General features: G+C 33.3%; 1 protein-coding gene across 1 annotated transcript; it reads left to right on the plus strand.

The window, feature by feature from the left end:
* The first annotated feature begins 7,472 nt into the window (after positions 1-7,472).
* LOC110721080 (diacylglycerol kinase 4-like) lies at positions 7,473-18,580 on the plus strand. Its single transcript, XM_021900200.1, has 12 exons — positions 7,473-8,146; positions 10,207-10,329; positions 11,050-11,187; positions 11,372-11,457; positions 12,610-12,697; positions 12,936-13,011; positions 13,701-13,783; positions 14,495-14,565; positions 14,998-15,075; positions 15,248-15,335; positions 16,315-16,431; positions 17,625-18,580. Exons 1-12 carry the CDS (start codon positions 7,733-7,735, stop codon positions 17,781-17,783), a joined length of 1,521 nt encoding a protein of 506 aa, XP_021755892.1. The 5' UTR covers positions 7,473-7,732; the 3' UTR covers positions 17,784-18,580.
* The last annotated feature ends 2,309 nt before the right edge of the window (positions 18,581-20,889 follow it).

Raw genomic sequence — 20,889 nt, forward strand, 5'->3', positions numbered from 1 at the left:
ACTATGATGACCAACTGCAAATTTTGTTTTATTTAATTACAAGACTAATCATGATTGCGAAATAATAATCTCTCTGTTCTAAATTACTTGTCTTTACATAATGATAGAGCAACTTAATTACTATTCCGTAATTTAGAGTTAAAACTCTTTGTGTGAAAATACTAGTCATCACAAAATTATGGTACTCGATGATTTAAATTACTAATTGTGAACCAATACTCTTTTTTTTTCGAGAGTTAAAACTCTTTATTTGAAAATACTTATCATCACAAAAGTATGGTACTAGTATGATTTAAATTACTGATTGTGAACCAATGCTCTCTTTTTTTGAGAGTTAAAACTCTTTGTTTGAAAATTCTTGTCATTACAAAATTATGGTACTCGTATGATTTAGGGTCTGTTCTCTTCAGTTTATTTTCAGTTCAATTCAGTTCTTAATTTTCTTCTCTCATAAAATATTTAGTTCTGTTCAGTTCTTAAAAATTCAGTTTAGTTCAGTTCAGTTCAGCTCAATTCAGTTAATCGAAATAGGCCCTAAAACTACTGATTATGAACCAATACTCTCTTTTTCCGAGAGTTAAAACTCTTTGTTTGAAAATAATTGTCATCACAAAATTATGGTACTCGTATGATTTAAACTATTCATTGTGAACCAATACTCCTTTTTTTTTCGAAAATACTTATCATCACACAATGATAGTGTAATCTAAACTACTAGTACTAATTTAGTCTGCAAGTCGGTTGGATCTGGCTGAAGGTTGTAATTAATAAAGCTAAACTTTGAGGAATTTCAAAGAAAGAATCATACTGCTATACTCCGAATTTATTTTTGCGTACCATCATCAAGTCATCAACCATACAATGTTGTAACTTGTACCTGTTTCACTGTTTGTGACAATATTAAGTGATCTTTTCAAGTTTCAACACATTTGATCATGTGCCCTATTATCATCTTTTTTTAGGAAAATTTGCAAATTGCAGCCATTTAAATTTTTTTTTGCAAATTGCAGCCCAAAAGTTCGTATAAATTGTAAATTGCAACCCGATTTAATTTTTTCATCGGTTTACATGTTGAAAAATCTTTGGCTAAGGTTTTAGGGGTCATTTTAGCCCTTAAGGGCCCGAATTGAGCTCGGAATTAGCAAAAAAATAACGTAAGTATCTCGTTTTGCGTAACAAAAATGTATCGATTTGTGGGAAACTATAAATATGAGACACTTACGTTATTTTTTTGCTGATTCCGAGCTCAATTCGGTTCACTAAGACCTAAAATGACCCCTAAAACCTTAACCGAAGATTTTTCAACATGTAAACCGATGAAAAAATTGAATCGGGCTGCAATTTACAATTTATACGAATTTTTGGGCTGCAATTTGAAAAAAAAAATTTAATGGCTGCAATTTGCAAAATACGAACTTTAAATAACTGCAATTTACAAATTTTCCCTCTTTTTATGATGTTTCTTTTTCTTAAGTATTGAGTTTCCACAATGCACTTCATTAGGTAGATTTTATCAAAGTTGTGGAGTAATAATTATGCGTTAGTTGTTTGCTAAAAAGAGTTTTGATCAATTTAGTTGGTTAACTACATGCAATTACACTGCAAAACAATTATTTATTTTGAACGTTTATCGGACGTTTGGTTTGCAGAGTGGTATGAGTATGTAATCAGGAACGAGGTTAAGATTGTATTGCAAAATGAGTATTTTATGTAGGTCGAGATCAAGAATTGAATATTTAATTCAAGGAAATTTGAAAGATTGTAAATGTTGAGAAGACTAGGTGGGTAAGGTATCAAATGCAATGGTATCAAAATTGAAAACCCGAGATACGGTTGCCGGGCATGCTATTATGCTACTACCCACCCAACTTCTCACGTGGGACCAAAAATTAATTTTTATTTTATTTTTTTAAAACCCATATTGCACTCTATTGCATTATGCCTCCATATTTATCAATGGAGTAAGACCCTGTTTGATTTACCTTAATTTTGCTGAACTGAAATTATTTTTACTGTACTGATCTTATTTTTACTGAACTGAAATTATTTTTACTGAACTGAAATTATTTTTACTGAAATTAAATTATTTTTACTGATTTTCTATTATAATTCTTCTTTAAGAAAACTGAATTTTGCTGAACTGAACTTATTTTTACTGAACTGAAATTAATTTTACTGAACTGAACTTATTTTTACTGAACTGAAATTATTTTTACTTAATATTATTTTTTTAAGATGAAGAGAACATGGCCTAAATAATATACAAAGTGGTCTTAAATGTACTAACAAACCACATGGCGGCTTCATCATTGGTCAAGTCAATAATAATAGCCAAAGTTGATCCTAATTCCTCATAAGGCCAACATAATTTATTTTAAATGGTCATTTTGATAATTGTTTTAAATCTTCTAGACTAAATTAGTCGTTTTTTGTCAAAAAAAAAGGACTAAATTAGTCGTTAATGATGACACTAATTTAGTCTAAAATACAAGTATTAAAGAACAATTGGGTAGTTATATAGTACTAATTACATCATTTGGCCTCGTGGGACCCCAAGCTAATCTCCGATGACACAAAGGGTCACCTTAAAATACATATACTTGCTGTACAGGGAAAGACGTCCCACAAGTAATACGAGTACCAATTACTACAACTCATTATATTAGGCATAAAATGCATGAAATGCTGAATAACTGTATTATATTAATAATGAAAATATAATAAGTAATAAAAAATCAAGATAAACGTGAATAATTAACAATAAAATCACTATCATTGGAGTAATAATTTTGGCTATTTGGGACCAATATAATAGGCCAATAGCTGCAAATTGCAATGCTCCATTTAAACCGTCACTGTCCTTAATAGGGACCTTCGAGAAGAAAAGGGAATTCATGCAACAAAGACTATTCTAAAATTCCCTCAAAAAAAAAAAAAAAAAAAAAAAAAAAAAAAAAATGTCTCTTTTTTGTAAACACAAAATTTCCAATATTCAACATGGGAAACATGTTGTAAGTAGTCCCTTATTACGAATTGTTCGTGATTACACCATAAAGGATACAAGTATAGATCATTAAGACTATTAGAATATTAGATGTACGTATGATAAAATAAATGTGAAAAATATTGTCTCATACATGAAATAGTTTAAAGTATAAAGAAAATATTTGTAATTATCCAATCAATTAATGGAGAATTGAATGTAATTGGAGATAATAAGTGTTTGGACGCCCTTGTGGGCCCATGCCCATAAAATACAGAAATTCCCGAAATACCCTTACTAAACCCTAAACGAGAACACTCCATAATCATGCACAACATGCACCCCGAGAAACCCTAATATAGCCCAACAGAGCGTAATACAGCCCACAACGGCCAGAAACCCTAATCCTAACCCTAATCAAGTTAGTTAATCATCTCCTATAAATACTAATCTTCACAAATTAGCGAGGTAATTAATTTTATCGACTCTCTCTACAAACTTTCTCTCTAAATACCGTTGACTGACTTGAACGTCAGAGGGGCTTTCTCGGGAACACCCCCCGAGGCAATTGACTTTCATTGTTTTGCAGGACTCAGTTTGACCAGGCGAGCAGGCTCCCCCACAACTCAGATCCCGTAATTATATAGTTGAACAAAAATCGACAATAATTAAGTTGAATAAAATAAAAGTGCGTATAGTAAAATTGCTCATACGCTTATTATCATAATATACAAGAAAAATTGGTTTTAATAATCCCAATTTTAATCGATTTTCTTCAAATGATCCCAACTTTTGATTATTTTGGAATAATCTCAACTTATAGGTATCTTCCTTAAATAATCCGAAATGTTATTTTTGTTGCTTTTATTAATTTCTTTTGGGACTATTAACATTATGTATAACAAAAATAAATGTTCGGAGTATTATAAGAAGATATCTATAATTTATAGAGTTGAGATTATTCCAGAATAATCAGCAAAAGTTGGGTCCATTTAAAGAAAATCAGTCAAAATTAAAATTATTAAAATCAATTTTTCCTATAAACAATTACGTGGTACTCTGTATTGTTTATACATTATCACTAGTATTGTATGGGAAATACATCATTTCCCAAAATATACCAAAATTATATTGCATAGAATATTTATGATGTATATATATTCATATTCTAAGTTGTCTTCACATTAAATGTTTTAGGTAAAATCTAATTAAATGTAGCTAATGATACACACTAGTGACACCACACTAGAATTTGTTATTGAAGTAAGAGTGATATATAGTAGATGATGATGTAGATACACTCTAAATAAGCCGTCTTTTTTTAGTATATTTGTAGTTAAATTTCAATTATAAGGTAGATTCACTCTAAATAAGTTGTCCTTGTTGAGTATTTGTAGCTAAACTTCAAGTATTAATGTCTCGAGTTATCCTTTTAGATTGATCACTTCACAATAATAGTACCGAGTACTAAATTAAAGTACTCTACTTTGTAATGTACATGATTTGACACTTACAAGACAGATCTAACCTTTCATTAGATACCACCTTGTTATGACAAAATATTATTTTTCCAAGCAATATCTCACACAAATCTAATATACTACCTCCGTTACAGGTTATGTGCAACGATTAGACATTTTTCCTCTCTGCTTTATGTCAAATCGTTACACATAACCTGTAACGGAGATAATATATATATATATATATATATATATATATATATATATATATATATATAGAGAGAGAGTTTTTCCTGAGTTTTTAAAAAGGCAAGTATTTACGTAGTAGATTCTTTTGTATGGGAGACTCATAGCATCATCATTATATATAACCAAATAAAACAGCATATTGATTATCTTATGTTGATCCACAACTCTTAATTTTCTAACATGATACACCATTGTTCCTCTCCAGAAAAGGACCTCTTAAATCCTACGGACTAATTGTATAATTTATCCGTTCTATTAATATTGCAACAACAAGAATTTAGATGGAAAGAGAGATAGAGAGAATTAAAGATAGAGGCTAGGGGTGCTACCGGACTTGGTCAACGCTCGGTCAAAACTCGACTCGAATTTGCTCGTGCTCGCTCGAATCTGCTTGAAACTCGGTAAGTGTACAAAAAATTCAATATTCTTCTATTCTCTTATCTTTTAAAAACAAAAATTTATCTTAACACTTTATAATTTTAAAATAATATGCTTAAGTAGGAAAAATTATATAAATATAATAATATATAATCCAAAAATATTTGAAATTCAAGAGACCTAAACCTTAAAACAAGCAACTCGTGATCGATTCAGCTGGACCCATGAGTTGAGCTGAACATGAGTTGAGCAACCCTCTACTCATGATTGACTCACCGAATTAGCACTCTTAAAGGAATTAGGAAGTAAGGATCCATGTGGGAAGGAGAGAGATACACATGTGCATATATATAAACATATATACTACCCCCGTTTTTATTTAGTTGACACGTATTGACTTTTGCACTATTCACACACCTCTCTTTGACTGTGTTTTGTGCTTTATACATAATGAAAAATATAGTCAAGTGTGATCTTGTTAGATTCGTCACGTTATGTACTTTTAAAATATCAACTTTTAATAATTTTTGTTTATCGATAATTAAAGATATTAATGATTGAATAAGTATATTGACAAACGTGACTAAAGAAACGTGTCAACTAAAAAGAAACAGAGGAAGTATATTAGTATTGTTGAATTGTACTCCCTCCGTTTTTTAAATTCTTGCTCCATTTCTCTTGGACACACATGCCGATGCTAATCTTTGATCACTAGCTAATATCTTTAATCATCAATAAGTATAAATTCTAACAATTGAAAATTAATAATCTATTCATTGAGATGATTCCAACTAGTACCCACAAGACTATATCTTTTCTTACGTATAAATCGCAAACATTAGGGCCTGTTCCGATTGACTGAACTGAACTTATTAATTAGTGATTTTTAACTACGTATTAATGATCTTTGATTATTTATTGATAATTTATTACTATACATATGTGTATATACAAATGTACATATTAAAATATTTACGAAAAATATACTATATAATTATAAAATTTATGGAAAATATATTAAAAATATACTATAGAACCATTTGAACAATGAATTGTATCAATATTATTATTATTAATAATAATATTATTATTATTAATGTTTATTATTATTATTATTATTATTATTTATTATTTATTGATTATTATTATTAGTATTATTATTATTGTTATTATTATTTATTGATTATTATTATTATTATTATTATTTATCGATGATTATTATTATTATTTATTGATGATTATTATTATTATTATTAATAATTACTTATTGATTATTATTATTATTATTATTATTGTTGTTGTTGTTGTTGTTGTTGTTATTATTATTATTTTTATTGTTGTTGTCGTCGTCGTCGTTGTAATAAGAGCTTAAAAGAATGAAATTTGACTTTATATCATTAGCAATATCATTAGACATAAATTAAGAGATGAATTGAACTGAACTGATCTGAGTTTCAACGGAAGAGAACATACCCTTAGTCAAAGTAGGACAAATAAATAGTGTAAAAAATAGAAATGAAACAAGTATTTAAAAACGGAGGGATAGGGATGTCAATGGGGCGGGGCGGGGCGGATGTTGGCATTTCCATCCCCATCCCCATCCCCATCCCCACCTAATAATTTCATCCCCATCCCCGCGGCGGGTCCAATTTTCATCCCCATCCCCGCCCCACCGGGTACAACTCCAAAACCATCCCCGCCCCACCCCCCACTTGGATATCCATTCCACCTAATCCCCACCAAAGACCCGCCTAATCCCCACCCAAGATCCACCTAATATCCGTACCTCAAATACACAATCTTACATAATTAATACGAATTATAAAATAACATTCTATACACATTTTTGTGTTATAATATAAGTGTCGTACAAAGTATTATAATTAATATTGTATTTCATGTAATTATTTTATAAATAGAATAAAAGTATGTAATTTTGCTTTAAAAGATATATAGATGTGGGTATGAGGTGGGGATGGGGCGGGTACGAAGTGGGGCGGGTGGGGCGGGGCGGAGATGGGGCGGGTACAACTTAAAATCCACCTCCGCCCCATCACCTATGGCGGGTATGGTTTTTATCCCAATCCCCGCCCCACCACCCGCCAAACCGAAACCCATCCCCGCCCCAATGGGGCGGGTCTCCTACTTGATCCGCCCCACTGACATCCCTACAGAGGGAGTAATATTTGTAAAACTTTGTTAAATAGTACGAGTAACTATTACAATATCAAGGGGAATGTGAAAGTATTTCTCAAAAAATTTAAAAAATAAATATGAATCGAATTATTTTTAAATCAAAGAATTTTAAGCAAAAATGGCCCCACAAGCCACAACCACACCACACTGTAGCTGGATTCGCTTCCATATAAATGTTCAACGGTACTAATCAATTTTCCATTGTAATAACTTCCAACTACCAAGGGCAAAACAGTAAATTCATCACCAAAAACATTAAATATAACTTCTAAAATTATAGATTATAATAATAATATCCATAAAAAAAAAAAACTGAAAGTGAAAACCACCATTACCATCTTCATCCCCTCTCTCTCTCACCGGGCTGTCACCAATCCTCCATCACAACCCAATCAAAAACCCCATTTCAACCCCCCATTTTCTCTCTCCTCATTCCCCCAAAACGACGACGTTTGGAGGAGAGAGAATGGACCCCACAACCACCACCACCACCTCCTCCTCCGCCACCAACTCAGTGGTTTCCGGCGAAGGTGGGTCAGTAACAGATTCAAGCGGCAAAACATCATCATCATCATCATCAACAACAACAACCGCAGCAAGATCATCAATGATTGATTCATTAAGAGGTTGCGGATTATCTGGAATTAGAATTGATAAAGAGGAGCTTCGTTGTCGGATTTTGATCCCCGAATATATAAGGTTAGCAATGCGTCGTGCGATTAATTCGAAGGATGTTTCTGCTGGGGTTGAATCAGCGGCGGCGCAAGAAGTTCATACGCCGCCGGTTGCTCCGATGGTTGTGTTTATCAATTCCAGAAGTGGTGGGAGACATGGTCCTGAACTTATGTTACGGCTTCAACAATTAATGAGTGAAGAACAGGTCTAATTTTCTCTCTCCTCACTTTTTTTTTTAATTTTTTTTTTGTGGGGTTTTGATTAAGTTTTGATTTTTTGAGTTGGGTTTTGTTTAAATTTGGTTTTTGTGTTGGTTTTGATAAATGAGTGAATTGGGTTGGTTTTTTTTTTTTTTTTTTTTTTTTTTTAAAAAATAAAATAAAATAAAATTTGATTGAATTACTTGTACATCGTGTTCCAATTATTCTGGGATGAAGGGAGTATTTCTTGTTTGTTTTCCAATTATAATGGGACAGAGGGAGTATATTTTTAATAGGGGTATTAAGTATGGATTGGACTTTGGAGTTGATATGTGGAGAAAGAGAGGGAAGTAAGGTTTTTTGAAGTGTGATTGAAATTTTAAGATTGGAGGGAAGAGAAAGTTTTAATTTTTAATTTTTTTTTTAAACTACTGGTATTTGGTTGGTGGGTGTCGGTGGTGCTGTAAGATGATGGTTGATGACATGTGTGAATTTATGGATTAATTTTGATATGATATGAAGTGTTTTTCATGAGCTTTTCGGTGTTCATGTGTTGTGTTATCAGTGAGTAATATTGGTTTTTGTAATTTTTCCTTTTTTTTTTTTTTTTTTTTGAGAGGTTTATTTTATAATGCTTTTTTTTTTGAGAGAAAACTACTGGTATTTTTGTAATGATTTAATTCTTGGATTCCTATAGATTTATGAGTTTGTAAAGTTTGTGGGGGGTCTTTGTGAGTCTTCTTGGGAGGAAGTTGCTGCAAGTTGGATCAGGTTTTCGAGGTGAATGGAACTATGATCATGGGTTTTATCAGAGGATTATATAGTGTTTTTATGGTTAGATTCCTGGAAGAGTTTAGTTGGTGAACCACTAGCTACCTAACTTGACATGGATTTGTGGGTTTTTGATTGATGAATTTGTTACTCCTTTGTGAATGAGATACATTCATCCATTATGTTTGGCATTCAGAGTGCATATTTTGGGTTTCAAAGGAACCAATTAGATCTTACTAATTAGGTGAAAGAGATGATCGGACACTACGTCGACTTACAATTTTGTTTTGAGTTGGCATTTAAGATAACCTGTAAAGAGTATGCAGTACATAGAAGTCAAGATCTTGGAGATTGGATAGTTATATGGTTCTGCAGGCTAGTGGAGAATCTGTGGTTATGTTGGATAGTTATCGTCTCTACCTGTTACCTTTAACCCTGGTTCAGGTTGAAGTTAATCTATCTGAATCATTTAATCACTGTGCCTCTTTCAAGGCTGTAAAGCAGCTCACTGTGATATATTGTGGTGCACCATGGTTCTTGAGAATTAATGGAGCCTGAAAGGTTTGTTTTTCTGAAAAGATACTGGCTAGGTTTGTGTTGTATTAGTGGATATATGTTTGCTTGAAGTTAAGATATCATATTTGATGAATTGATGCTTTATTATCTTACTCTTTCCGTCCCTTAATTAGATTCCTACTTCTCTCTATTATGTGAGGAATAAATGCTAGAAGTAGGAATCTAATCAAGGGGCGGATATCTATCACTTTGAGTGCCTAGAAAAAAAGTTTCATTATGACAACATTTATTAGGTTTTGTTGGATTTATCTGCAACGCTGTAAGATTTGAGTGGCTGATGAAATGCTGAAGTCAGGCTGTAACGACTGATATTGTAATGATTTGCCTCTAAACTGTGCTGGCAAGATTACTAAAAAGCTCAACAATTCGTAGTTTTGTTCATCAGAATGTTAGATTTTTAGATTTTATTTACTACGTAATTCTCTAGATTACCCAGCTAGATTTTGAGCAGACAAAGTTATCTATTGGTTTGATGTACTTGTTGGCACTATTTACTCTTTGGCCTTTTGTGCTGTATACTTGTTTGGATTTGCTAGCTAAGAATATACTTGGTAAGTGATTGTCGTGAATTGTGATGGTTTTAAGCATCTTTTTTTTATTTTTTATTTTTTAAAAAAAGTACATATATATGGAGGTGCTTTTGGTTGGCTCTTTTGGTGATTAAGATTGTTTCTATAATAGTAACCTTTTTCTATTTGTTGGTTATTGGTTATTTCAGGTATTTGACCTTTCAGATGTTAAGCCTAACGAGTTCGTGCGGTATGGATTGGCTTGTCTTGAGCAATTGGCCAGCGTGGGTGATTCCTGTGTGAAAGAGATTCGTGATAGGTTGAGAGTCGTGGTATGTTTACCTTTGAAGCTTTCCAGCTGTTCTCAAATCATCAATCTATGTTTCTTTTGTGGAAGAATGTATACGCTTTTTTTTTTTTTTTTTTTTTGAGGCAAGAATGTATACTCTTTTGTTATCTGCACATAGTGGCTAAGATGTGGCTCACAGGTTTTAGCTGCACAGGCAGAAATTCAAACGTGTGACTGTGATGTGAGAGTGTGTATGTGTGTCAGGGAGAATGGTTAACATTAAAGTGTCTTACCAAGTTACCATATGGTGTTAATTAGTTACAAGTTGACTGATTGATGCAAATTAGGATTCTCAAAAGACATATGACTCCTCACATGTATCTGATTTTGGTAATAAGAGCTTCGTCTATAGTCCTAATAATTTTGGGTTACATAGTAGTTTATGTGTTAGCTTCTTATCTGGTTTCAAATTTTCCATTTTCTGAGGATGACTTGTCTAGATAATTAAAGAGACATGCTCAGTGAGTGACATGTCTCAATTTTCACTGAAACCTGGTTCTTGTTGTGAAATAGCTGAAGCAAGTAAATGATAAGCAAAGGGTATAAGAGAGATTGCTTTAAGTGGTTTGCATTTTACACTATTTTGGGATGTTGTTTCCATGGATGCATTGATCATTGATTCCTCATTTCTATTGTAAACAATGATGCATTAATGGCACCTGTCTGTATTACGGTAACTAATTTGGCTTTGTTTGTTCGGCAGGTTGCTGGGGGAGATGGTTCAGTTGGTTGGGTACTTGGATGCCTGGGTGAACTTCACAAAGAGTCTAGAACTCCGGTTCCTCCAGTGGCAGTCATTCCCCTTGGCACAGGGAATGATCTGTCCAGAAGTTTTGGCTGGGTAAATCCTCTTTTCTTTCCCATCTTCCAGTTCATGATGGAGCCTTTTTTTTTTTTTTTTTAATTTTTATTATTATTATTTTTTTAATAAATTTTATCCTTTTTATAAAAGTTGTTTAATAATATTAAGAAGAGCATCTTGTTGATTGTGCCCCCTATTTTGGTTTCGGATCAATTATTAACAGGGTGGTTCATTTCCATTTGCTTGGAAGTCAGCTGTCAAAAGGTCTCTTCAAAAGGCTAGCATTGGCACTGTTTCTCGTTTAGACAGGTAATTGTTTTCCACTTTGAATTTCTTGCTTACGGTTTGATTTATATTTATTATGCAATTTCTCGCCTATGTTTGGAATCAACTTGTAAGTTGTAACTATGGTTGTGCTTGGCTGCAACTCAGTTAGAAATGAAAATTTAACTTCCTTATGAGTGTGACACCGTCATTGGGTCTATTGTTTGGTTTGTTAGTGGACATGCACATTTCGGAAGTTAATAAAATTTTCTAACATTGCTCTGTATGAATCATACATTATAGTTTGACCTTTTGTAACTACTGCCGGTGTCCTTGGAATGCCAGTAGCTGTTCTATTGAAATAATCATTTCATTCTTACCAAACATTTGTCATGCTATTGAAAGTCATAGCAAGCTTGTAGAATCATGAGGACCAGACATCATGGCTTTGTTCTCTTCACCCAGAAATAAAATATTAAAGCTTAAATCAGCAAGTAAAAGTTTTTATATGTATTCATCAGTAAAAATAAATTTTATTTAGTGAAATTTAGTTTTATTAAGTAGAAAATAAGTAACTTCAAAGAGCAAAGTCAACAGTGAATCAGTAAAATTTCAGTTCTAGCCAGTAAATTACAAGTTAAGGCCAGTACTATAAAAGTTCAGTATTAATAAGATGAAGAGAATAGGACCTAATTGCCAAATTGCATCTTGATTTCTTACTTTCTTCGCAGTTATGCTTGAGGTATAGTGATTGATTAACGCCTGATAGTATTGGTATGTCTGCCGCTGTTCAGTACTAGAGGATGTATCTGTCCTTGTTGATTACTGGTTAATACTTGATGACTTATTGGTATACCTGAAATAAGAGATTAACTCGCTGGCTGTCTTTGTGCTTGATTACTTGGAAATATACTGTTAAAGGAACATGGGTGATCTTAGGGTTGTGAGAGAGAGAGAGGGCAACAGAGAAGAGAGAGGAGGGTGGGGGGGGGGGGGTTTGAATTGGTTGGCATTGTACCCTTGTAACCTTTAAGATGCAATGATTTGTGACGAAGGTATGGCTGTTTTGGTTATATTAATGCTTGCAAATAAGGAAGGTCCAATGGACTTATGTTACAAGTGATCAGCATTTTTGTTTATCTCCTGCTATCATTTTATGTATGTGTGTATTTATTATTATTTTTTATTATTCTGCAGTTGGCATGTGTCAATAACAATGCCTGCTGGAGAAGCTATGGAGCTTCCTCATTCGTTGAAGTCAACAGGAGAATGCACTCTGGATCAGGTTTTAAATCCAGCTATCTTTGCATTATTAGTCTCTTGCACACTTCTTTTTTCATTTCCATGACTTTCCTGTCTCTTCAATACACTTCAATGTCTTAAGTGCTGCCTACCTTGAAGAAAAAAATAAATAATGGAAAGCCCAAAAAGCAATGGACTACATGCATAGATTCCTATTGTAATAATTGGGCCTGTTGGAGTGTTTTCATATTCTTCCCGAGTTGAAGTTTGGGATTTTGCAGGGTTTTTTGCTTGCTGGCCGTCTTCCTGAGAAAGTGACTTGTTATGATGGAGTGTTCTACAACTATTTTAGCATTGGTAAATTCCTTTAGCTATAATTTGTGCAGTTATTAGTTGTTTTTCATTAGCATTTATGTAGTCATTTTAAGCTGTTCATAGAACCACTGTACCCCAATTTGTTCAAGCTTGCTGCTTGGTTTTATATTCCTCTTTAGTTTCATTTTGCCAATAATGCAACAATTGTTCCCAATTTGACAGTTGAGTACAAGCCTACTTGATCAATTATGCTGTGAATCTTTGTAATTTCTGTTAATGAAGCACTTTTAGTTAGAATTCTTAATTACTAGTGAAATTGCAGAAAGTGGCAATGAAATGTGAAAGATATTTCAAAAATCATGAAATTAGTTTCTTAGTATGTAAAAATAGAAAAGTGATAGGATAAATTTACAAAAAAGTTGTAGCATTATCTGGATTAGTGGATTGGTCTGCTTGCTTGACAGACTGAAATATTCTCTTTTAACTAAATTTGTAATGAAATAGAATGTTTCACAAGATAGTTATAAAGGATTAATCACTCTTTTTTTTAGTTTGCTTCCAACATTATACTTACTAGGGTTGCTGAAATTTATCAATTATGGATCACCTTGCATAAACTTGTCTGCTACTTGGAAAAAAGGCTTTTAGATTCTATCAAGTGTTGTGCATTTTTGGATAAATTTTGTGAAAAATTTTCGGCAGATCTTAGTTACTCTTGTTTGTCTTTACAGGTATGGATGCACAAGTTGCTTATGGTTTCCATACCTTGCGTAATGAAAAGCCGTATCTTGCACAGGGTCCGGTTGCAAATAAGGTATGACTAATATATTGATGTCGTATCAACTGTTTTCTTTCTCAATTTCTCTTTATTGTGTTTTGATCATCATGTTTAAAATAAATGGTTTCTCTAATTGCTTAGGCACATATCCTGTCTGCCTGTCATATCTGTATAACTCAATTTCTGAACCCAGTTCTGTGATTTTAGATCTTGTTGTTTCATCATAAAGAAAGAGGAGAATAAGTTCTTTTATAAGATATGTCTGCAAACTTTCTGAAATCTGAAGAGTATCATGAAAGTAATTGCATTCTTGGTTCCTCGTCATTATTGCAAACAGTAGTAATTTTTTTTCCCCCCCTGGACTCATGGCTCATTTTTTGTTGCTATTGATAATATATACCTACCTGGCTTGCATACAGCATAGCCTTACATGTGTCTGACGTGGGTGTAATGATTCAAAACTAGGAATAATTTGAAAATACATGAAAACCTTAGAAAAACTAGACGTCACAAACAATTGTTGGTCCAATTTGATCATGCTGAAACATCAGTTCACCTTTGGTTTGAAATTTGGTATCTACAAAACTGAAAATATACAGACATTATCGCAGTTTAATCTTTGTAGTTGATGTATCACCCACAACTTAAATAATTATTAGTTGAAGTATTCTTGATTGCCTTAATGTAGATTGATGTTGACACTGTCTTCTTTTGTCTTTTGTTTAATTAAATTTCATCATGTTGCAGCTGATATATTCTGGATACAGCTGTACCCAGGGCTGGTTCTTCACACCATGTGTTAGTGATCCAAGCTTAAGGTACGACTTTCTTTGTATTGCTGATTTTCATTATCAGTATGCTGATGTTAGTCTGCTGCTGTTTTTTTAGTTTAGCCCTTCCTATCTGTAGTGCACACTATCCTTGACTTTTACCATGCCTTTTGAATGCTTTAGATATTTTGTAAGCTACTATAAGCTATATACTTTCTACTGCTGCCTTTGAATGTCATTTCAACTCAAGTTATCTGACACAGTCTTCAAGTTTATATTATATGCTTTTGATAGGTCCGCTTTCAAAGTGTGGCTTTGCCTTAAATGCCAAGTTTTTTTTGGAATTTTTCTCTGATTAATTTTGTTTCTGAAGTTGTATTTTACCATTGCTGATATTAGATCATAAATATACGAGGTGGCATCATATCATGCTTTTTCCATGTAGACTTTTCTTATGTGGGAGTACTTGTATGTTTGCAGGGGACTCAATAACATCTTGAGGATTCATATAAAAAAGATCAACAGTTCAGAATGGGAGCAAATTCGGGTTCCATCAAAGTAATTATCTGAGATATTGTAACCTTGACTGGTTTATATGACTCTTTTGTTTGTCAAGCTATTTAGTTTACAGTATGTTTCAATCTGCCGTGTTAGTCGTTTAGTGATAGCATGTGGCTTGTTTGTGTCTAAAGGTTCTATTTTGTGCTCATATTTGTCCTCTATTTTCCAGTGTAAGGTCAATAGTTGCATTGAATCTTCATAGTTATGCAAGTGGAAGACATCCATGGGGTAATTTGAGACCAGAATACTTGGAAAAGGTAATTTCCCCTCTTCCTTTATCCTTCATTTCTCCTTGGTTAAAAAAAAGGTAATAATAGTTATATCATTAGCATGGCTGACACGAGTTGGTCAGTTGCATATTAAGACACGTAGTTAGATTATAGGATAATCTTGATATGTTACAAAATCAATAAAAATAAATAAATTTGAATTCATCATATGCCATTGTTGCTGTGATGCTTTTTCTTTATGGCTAAATATTAATTACTTTCTCCTTTTGGAATAATTTGTTAGTCTCCTAAACCCTATAGTATTAGGACTCACATGATATCACCTTTATGTCCTACATAGTAATCATTTCATTCGCATTTTCTCTCCACATTAGCAGGGTTACCTAATATGTAGTACGCTTTAATGCGCAGAACGAGTTTGAATTCGCAATATGCTAGGTGGGAGTATTGTAATACGTTTGAGGTTTTTTTGTAATACGCTTTTTGGGGTTATAATACGATATAAATAATACGCCCTAATAAATATTAAGGTTTATTGAAATCGGGAGTTCACGGATGGGAGGGGAGTATTAGCCTATTAGGTAACCCTGCAAAGAAGCAAACTCAAAAAGGGAAGCAAATGAACGAAACCCCCAAGCCAAGCCGCTATGGTGTTTGGTTGGAGTAATGGTGACAAATAAAGAAACCCCACCCTTGCTGATCTATTCTTACTCTCCACTACCCCTCCTTGTTAATGTATTTTTGGGAGTATTAATATGCAAAACGGCTAAAGTATCGAGTATTGGAACAAAAATATTAATAAGTTAATACAGAATAGGTAACCCTGACTATTAGAAAATATGATCGTTTTTCTGGACTTTCTGAAACAGTATGTGACTGACTGTTAATTTCTGGACTGACTGTTAATTTCTAACAGTATGATGACTGAATGTTTTTTTTTTCTACATTGTAATTTATGTCTTATTCTAATATGTGGCCACTTGCGAATGCTTTCTTAATTCTGCAGAAAGGATTTGTTGAGGCCAATGCTGATGATGGTCTTCTTGAAATATTTGGTTTAAAACATGGATGGCATGCTTCTTTTGTTATGGTAGAACTAATATCTGCCAAGCACATTGCCCAGGTTAGTGTTTTTTTTTTTTTTTTTTTTGAAATTTTATTATTATTATTATTGTTATTGTTATTATTATTATTATTGTTATTGTTATTATTGTTATTGTTATTGTTATTGTTATTATTATTATTATTATTATTATTATTATTGTTGTTGTTATTGTTATTGTTATTGTATTATTGTTATTATTATTATTGTTGTTGTTATTGTTATTGTTATTGTTATTGTTATTGTTATTATTATTGTTATTATTATTGTTATTATTATTATTATTATTATTGTTATTGTTATTGTTATTGTTATTGTTATTGTTATTGTTATTGTTATTGTTATTGTTATTGTTATTGTTATTGTTATTGTTATTGTTATTGTTATTGTTATTATTATTATTATTTAAATTTTTTTTTCTTTTTTTATAATTTTTTTAAAATGAATCTTAACTTATTTTTTGTTGAAGAACTAGTGGGGCGACTCATGTAAATGAATTTAGCTTAGCCTGACCAAAATAGCTGCTGAAAGCTTATCGAACTAAGCTCAGGCTTCCCTTGAGGCTCAATTTTGTTTTTTCAATTTTTTGGTTGGAACAAATAGGGCTCCTAGGATTATTTATGTTCCATGTGTCACTGTTTAAGCGCTATAAACATGTCATGTAAACCATTTAGTAACATGTATTACCTATGACAGTAATATAACATTTATACAAAGACCTGAACTTGAGGTCAAGTAATATTGAATAAGCCTTGCCATTTTAGTTACCTATTCTTTGTGTCAGTAGTTATGATTTAAATTTAATAGCTTTAGAACATTTTTGGATCATAGCTTACAAGAAATTGAGCATTCCAAAATACGAAGTATAAACAACCCGAAAACAAAGAGAACATAATTACTCAAAAGATGCACCAGATAAGTATTTTTTTTCCTGACATATGACACTTTCAAGCTAATTAGTAATTACCGAAACAAGAGTTGAGGCCACTTATTCTTGTTAAAACACCGTACTTAAAGAATTAAAAAGTAGTTGAGCAGAAAAATACTATCAAAAGGATTGGAAAAGGCATATAGGCTTGGTCCAAGACTGGTGATTTCCGAATGCCTAGCTTTTGTTCTTTTGGCGGAGACAGTGCTGTTGACTAATTGAGGTGTTTAAGTTGCCTGAGAAGAAATTACAACAATGTGTTAAAAATTTTATTGTTGTATCTCAGGCTGCTGCGATTAGATTTGAAGTTAGAGGTGGTGAGTGGAAACAATCGTTTATGCAGACAGATGGGGAGCCATGGAGACAGCCACTAGACAAAGAGTATTCAACATTTGTGGAGATTAAGCGGGTGCCATTTCAGTCCCTAATGATACGAGGCGAATAATACTTTTTATCCACTGAAGCTAGTGATTGATCTTCAATTTTTTTTCTCTTGCAAATCAGTTCTTTGTAAAGTGTTAGTAGTTGTAATTTATATGAGAGATGTGATAGTTGTACCCTGTAACGATTGTTGTAAATGTAAATTACTTTGCCAGTGTAGTTCTCAATTGACGTGGGGAGCCAGAGTATAAAACCAAGCGTGATATTCAGCATCAGATGTTGAGGAATTTGAATGAAAAGTTGTAAAAACACTATGAAGGAGGCATATATATATGGGTGACAATAAATGGATTGATTCTAGCTTCATTTCTGCCTGTTGAGCTTGAATCTTTGAGTGTAGATCATCGGCTTGGAGAAAATCTGAACTATGTTTTGTTATAATGCAGTCATTGAAAGAATGTAGAAATGGTGGGCATTGCTTGGAGAAAATCTGAAGTGTGTTTTGTTGTAATGCAGTCATTGAAAGAACGTAGATATGGTGGATGAGTTGGGATGCAATTGACTTTATAATGCAGTCCACGGAATGGCACCAATGGTGGATGAGATGGGCGTCCTAGCCGTGCAGCCTGCCAACCCCGGCACGACAGGTGATCTGCATGGATTGTTGCGGGGATTGTCATCTAAAGGCCGTGACACACTATCATGGCTCATTGGACTCATGGCTTGATGTGCAAAGACTGGCATTGTGATCCTAGATTCCTATCTGGACTTGACTTCGGTAATTAAGAAGACAATTAGTATGGTCTTGTATGTGCTTCAAAAAAAAAGTATGATCTTGTATGTCATTGTATTACTTGTTTAGGTCCTGTGCCTGCACGGTTATTTTAAAGTTATTCGTAATTAATTTAGATAACATTTAACAACACATACTCCCACAATTTTAAGTGCACCACTTTAACCGCCATATTTGCTAAATACACAACTTTGACCATCAATAATATCTTCTAAATTCATTAGTAAAAACATGAATAAAAAAAATGATTTTTTTTATAAAAGAAATTGACTAATACAATAGCATTTACATAATTAAATCATATTTATATGTTATTAATGTTACTTAATCAAAGTTAGTACAATTATATCTATATTGCGAAAGTCAAAGTAATGCACTTTCCAAAAAAAGGAATATTATTTATATTAAAGCTGTCAATTCGGGTAAATGGGTTAGGTTTGGGTTGGGTAAGAGTGGGTCGGGTCAACTCGGGTCGGGTCAATTCAGATTAATTTAGAACTGGCAATCATGTCCAGACCCGATGACCCGACCCGAATAACCCGACCCATGACCCGAAATCGACCCGAAATTAGTGACCCGAAATTGACCCAAAACCCGAATTAACCCGACCCGAAGTGGAAATGACCCGACCTTGACCCAAAACCCGAAATGACCCAACCCGAAGTTGACCCGAGACCCGAAACGACCCGACCCGAAGTTGACCCGAGACCCGAAGTTGATCCGACCCGAAAATGACTCGACCTTTAACTTCTTTTAGTAAATAATTGTATAAGTTATAAAAAGTTTATATTAGAAAATTATACATTAAAATAGACCCAACAAAATCTTACATGACTGCATTGACTTTCATATAATAGCTAAAAAGATGGTCAAAGTGAGATGTGTAAATAGTGCAAAATGTCAAATCGTTATGAGTAATTTGAGACGGAGAGAGTATAAGAATAATTCAAAGAAATTATTACAACAATGACAATGATAATAAGAGTACGTATTAAAACTAAGATCAATAAGAGAGTGAGTTATAACTCAATTAGTTAGAGCATCCCTCATAGTTTCAGGAGATCCTGAAAGTGATTCTCAATCTAAACACACACAAAAAAAAAAAAAAGGTTAATATAAATCAATCAATTACTATATTCCATGAAAAAAAAGCTTTAATAAATATAGTGAGTTTTTTGTCAATAAATAAATAAATATATATATATATATATAGAGTTGAATTTAGCCCAATGAATCACCCGAATATGACTCGACTCGAAGTTGACCCGACCCAAAGCTAACCTGAAAATTGACCCGACCCTAACTGACCCGACCCGAAAATTGACCCGACCCAAACTGACCCGACCCGAAAATTGACTCGACCCGAAGTCTTGACCCGATACCCGACCGACCCGATTATTAGTCGACCCAAAATCAACCCGAAATGACCCGATCCGACCCGAACTTGACCCGAAAACCTTTTGACCCGAAATGACCCATTTACCAGGTCTAGATTAATTCCATAACCTATGCGGGTCGGGTTTGGGTTGGGTCATGCTTGAGTCGGGTCAAGTCGGGTAATACTTCTTATCATGTTTGGGTTGAGTTAATAACAGGTCGGGTTACATTCGGGTTGGGTGAACAATAGGTCGGGTTTAATTCGGGTTTTCAGGGGTTAAAACGGGTTAGGGTAATTCTCAGGTGAGATTCGGGTTCGGTTAAAGATAATTATTTTCTTTGACTATAATATATATGGCAATAAACTACGGAACTATAGTCTATAATTTAGGAAGATAGTTATCTCCTTTGACCATACAACAAATATATATACTATATCTAACTCTTAAATTTGAGAATGATGCTCCTTTCTTTTGCTGGCCTGGACCGACTTGGTCCCCCAAGAAAAAATGCTATGACCAATAATAATAATGTGGTCTAAATTACATTTAAGGTGATTTAAAATCGGGTCAGGAACAATTTGGGTTGAATTTAGGTCGGGTCAATAACAAGTCGTGTTAATTTCGAGTTGGGTTAGTAACAGATCGGGTTGAATTTTTGGGTTGGGTAAGTAATATGTATGGAAAAATTTGGGTCGGGTAAATAATAAGTCGGGTTGAATTTGGGTCAGGTCAATAACAAGTCGGGTTGATTTCAGGTCGGGTTTGAAACAGGTTGGGTTAAATTTGGGTCGGGTTAGGAACGTGTCAGGTTGAATTCAGATCAGATTAGTAACAACTCGGGTAAAATTTGGGTTTTGACGGGTTAAAACGGGTTAGGGTCAATATTGGTTCAAGTCGGGATCCGTACAAGTTAATTAAATTGGCCGTTGTAAACCGGTAAATCGGTGCAAGTTGTAAACAAGTAAATTGGTAGTTTAAAAGAAAATTAAATAGCTCCA

The sequence above is a fragment of the Chenopodium quinoa genome, unplaced genomic scaffold (genome assembly GCF_001683475.1).
Source record: "Chenopodium quinoa cultivar QQ74 unplaced genomic scaffold, ASM168347v1, whole genome shotgun sequence".
In the NCBI taxonomy this organism is placed as follows: domain Eukaryota; kingdom Viridiplantae; phylum Streptophyta; class Magnoliopsida; order Caryophyllales; family Amaranthaceae; genus Chenopodium; species Chenopodium quinoa.

What these genes read in the sequence shown, in the direction of transcription:
- LOC110721080 (XM_021900200.1), top strand. Translation starts at nt 7,733, where the DNA reads ATGGACCCCACAACCACCACCACCACCTCCTCCTCCGCCACCAACTCA. An exon ending in GAGAATGCACTCTGGATCAG is followed by an intron (nt 12,698 to 12,935) that starts GTTTTAAATCCA and finishes GGGATTTTGCAG; the next exon opens with GGTTTTTTGCTTGCTGGCCG. An exon ending in GTTAGTGATCCAAGCTTAAG is followed by an intron (nt 14,566 to 14,997) that starts GTACGACTTTCT and finishes GTATGTTTGCAG; the next exon opens with GGGACTCAATAACATCTTGA.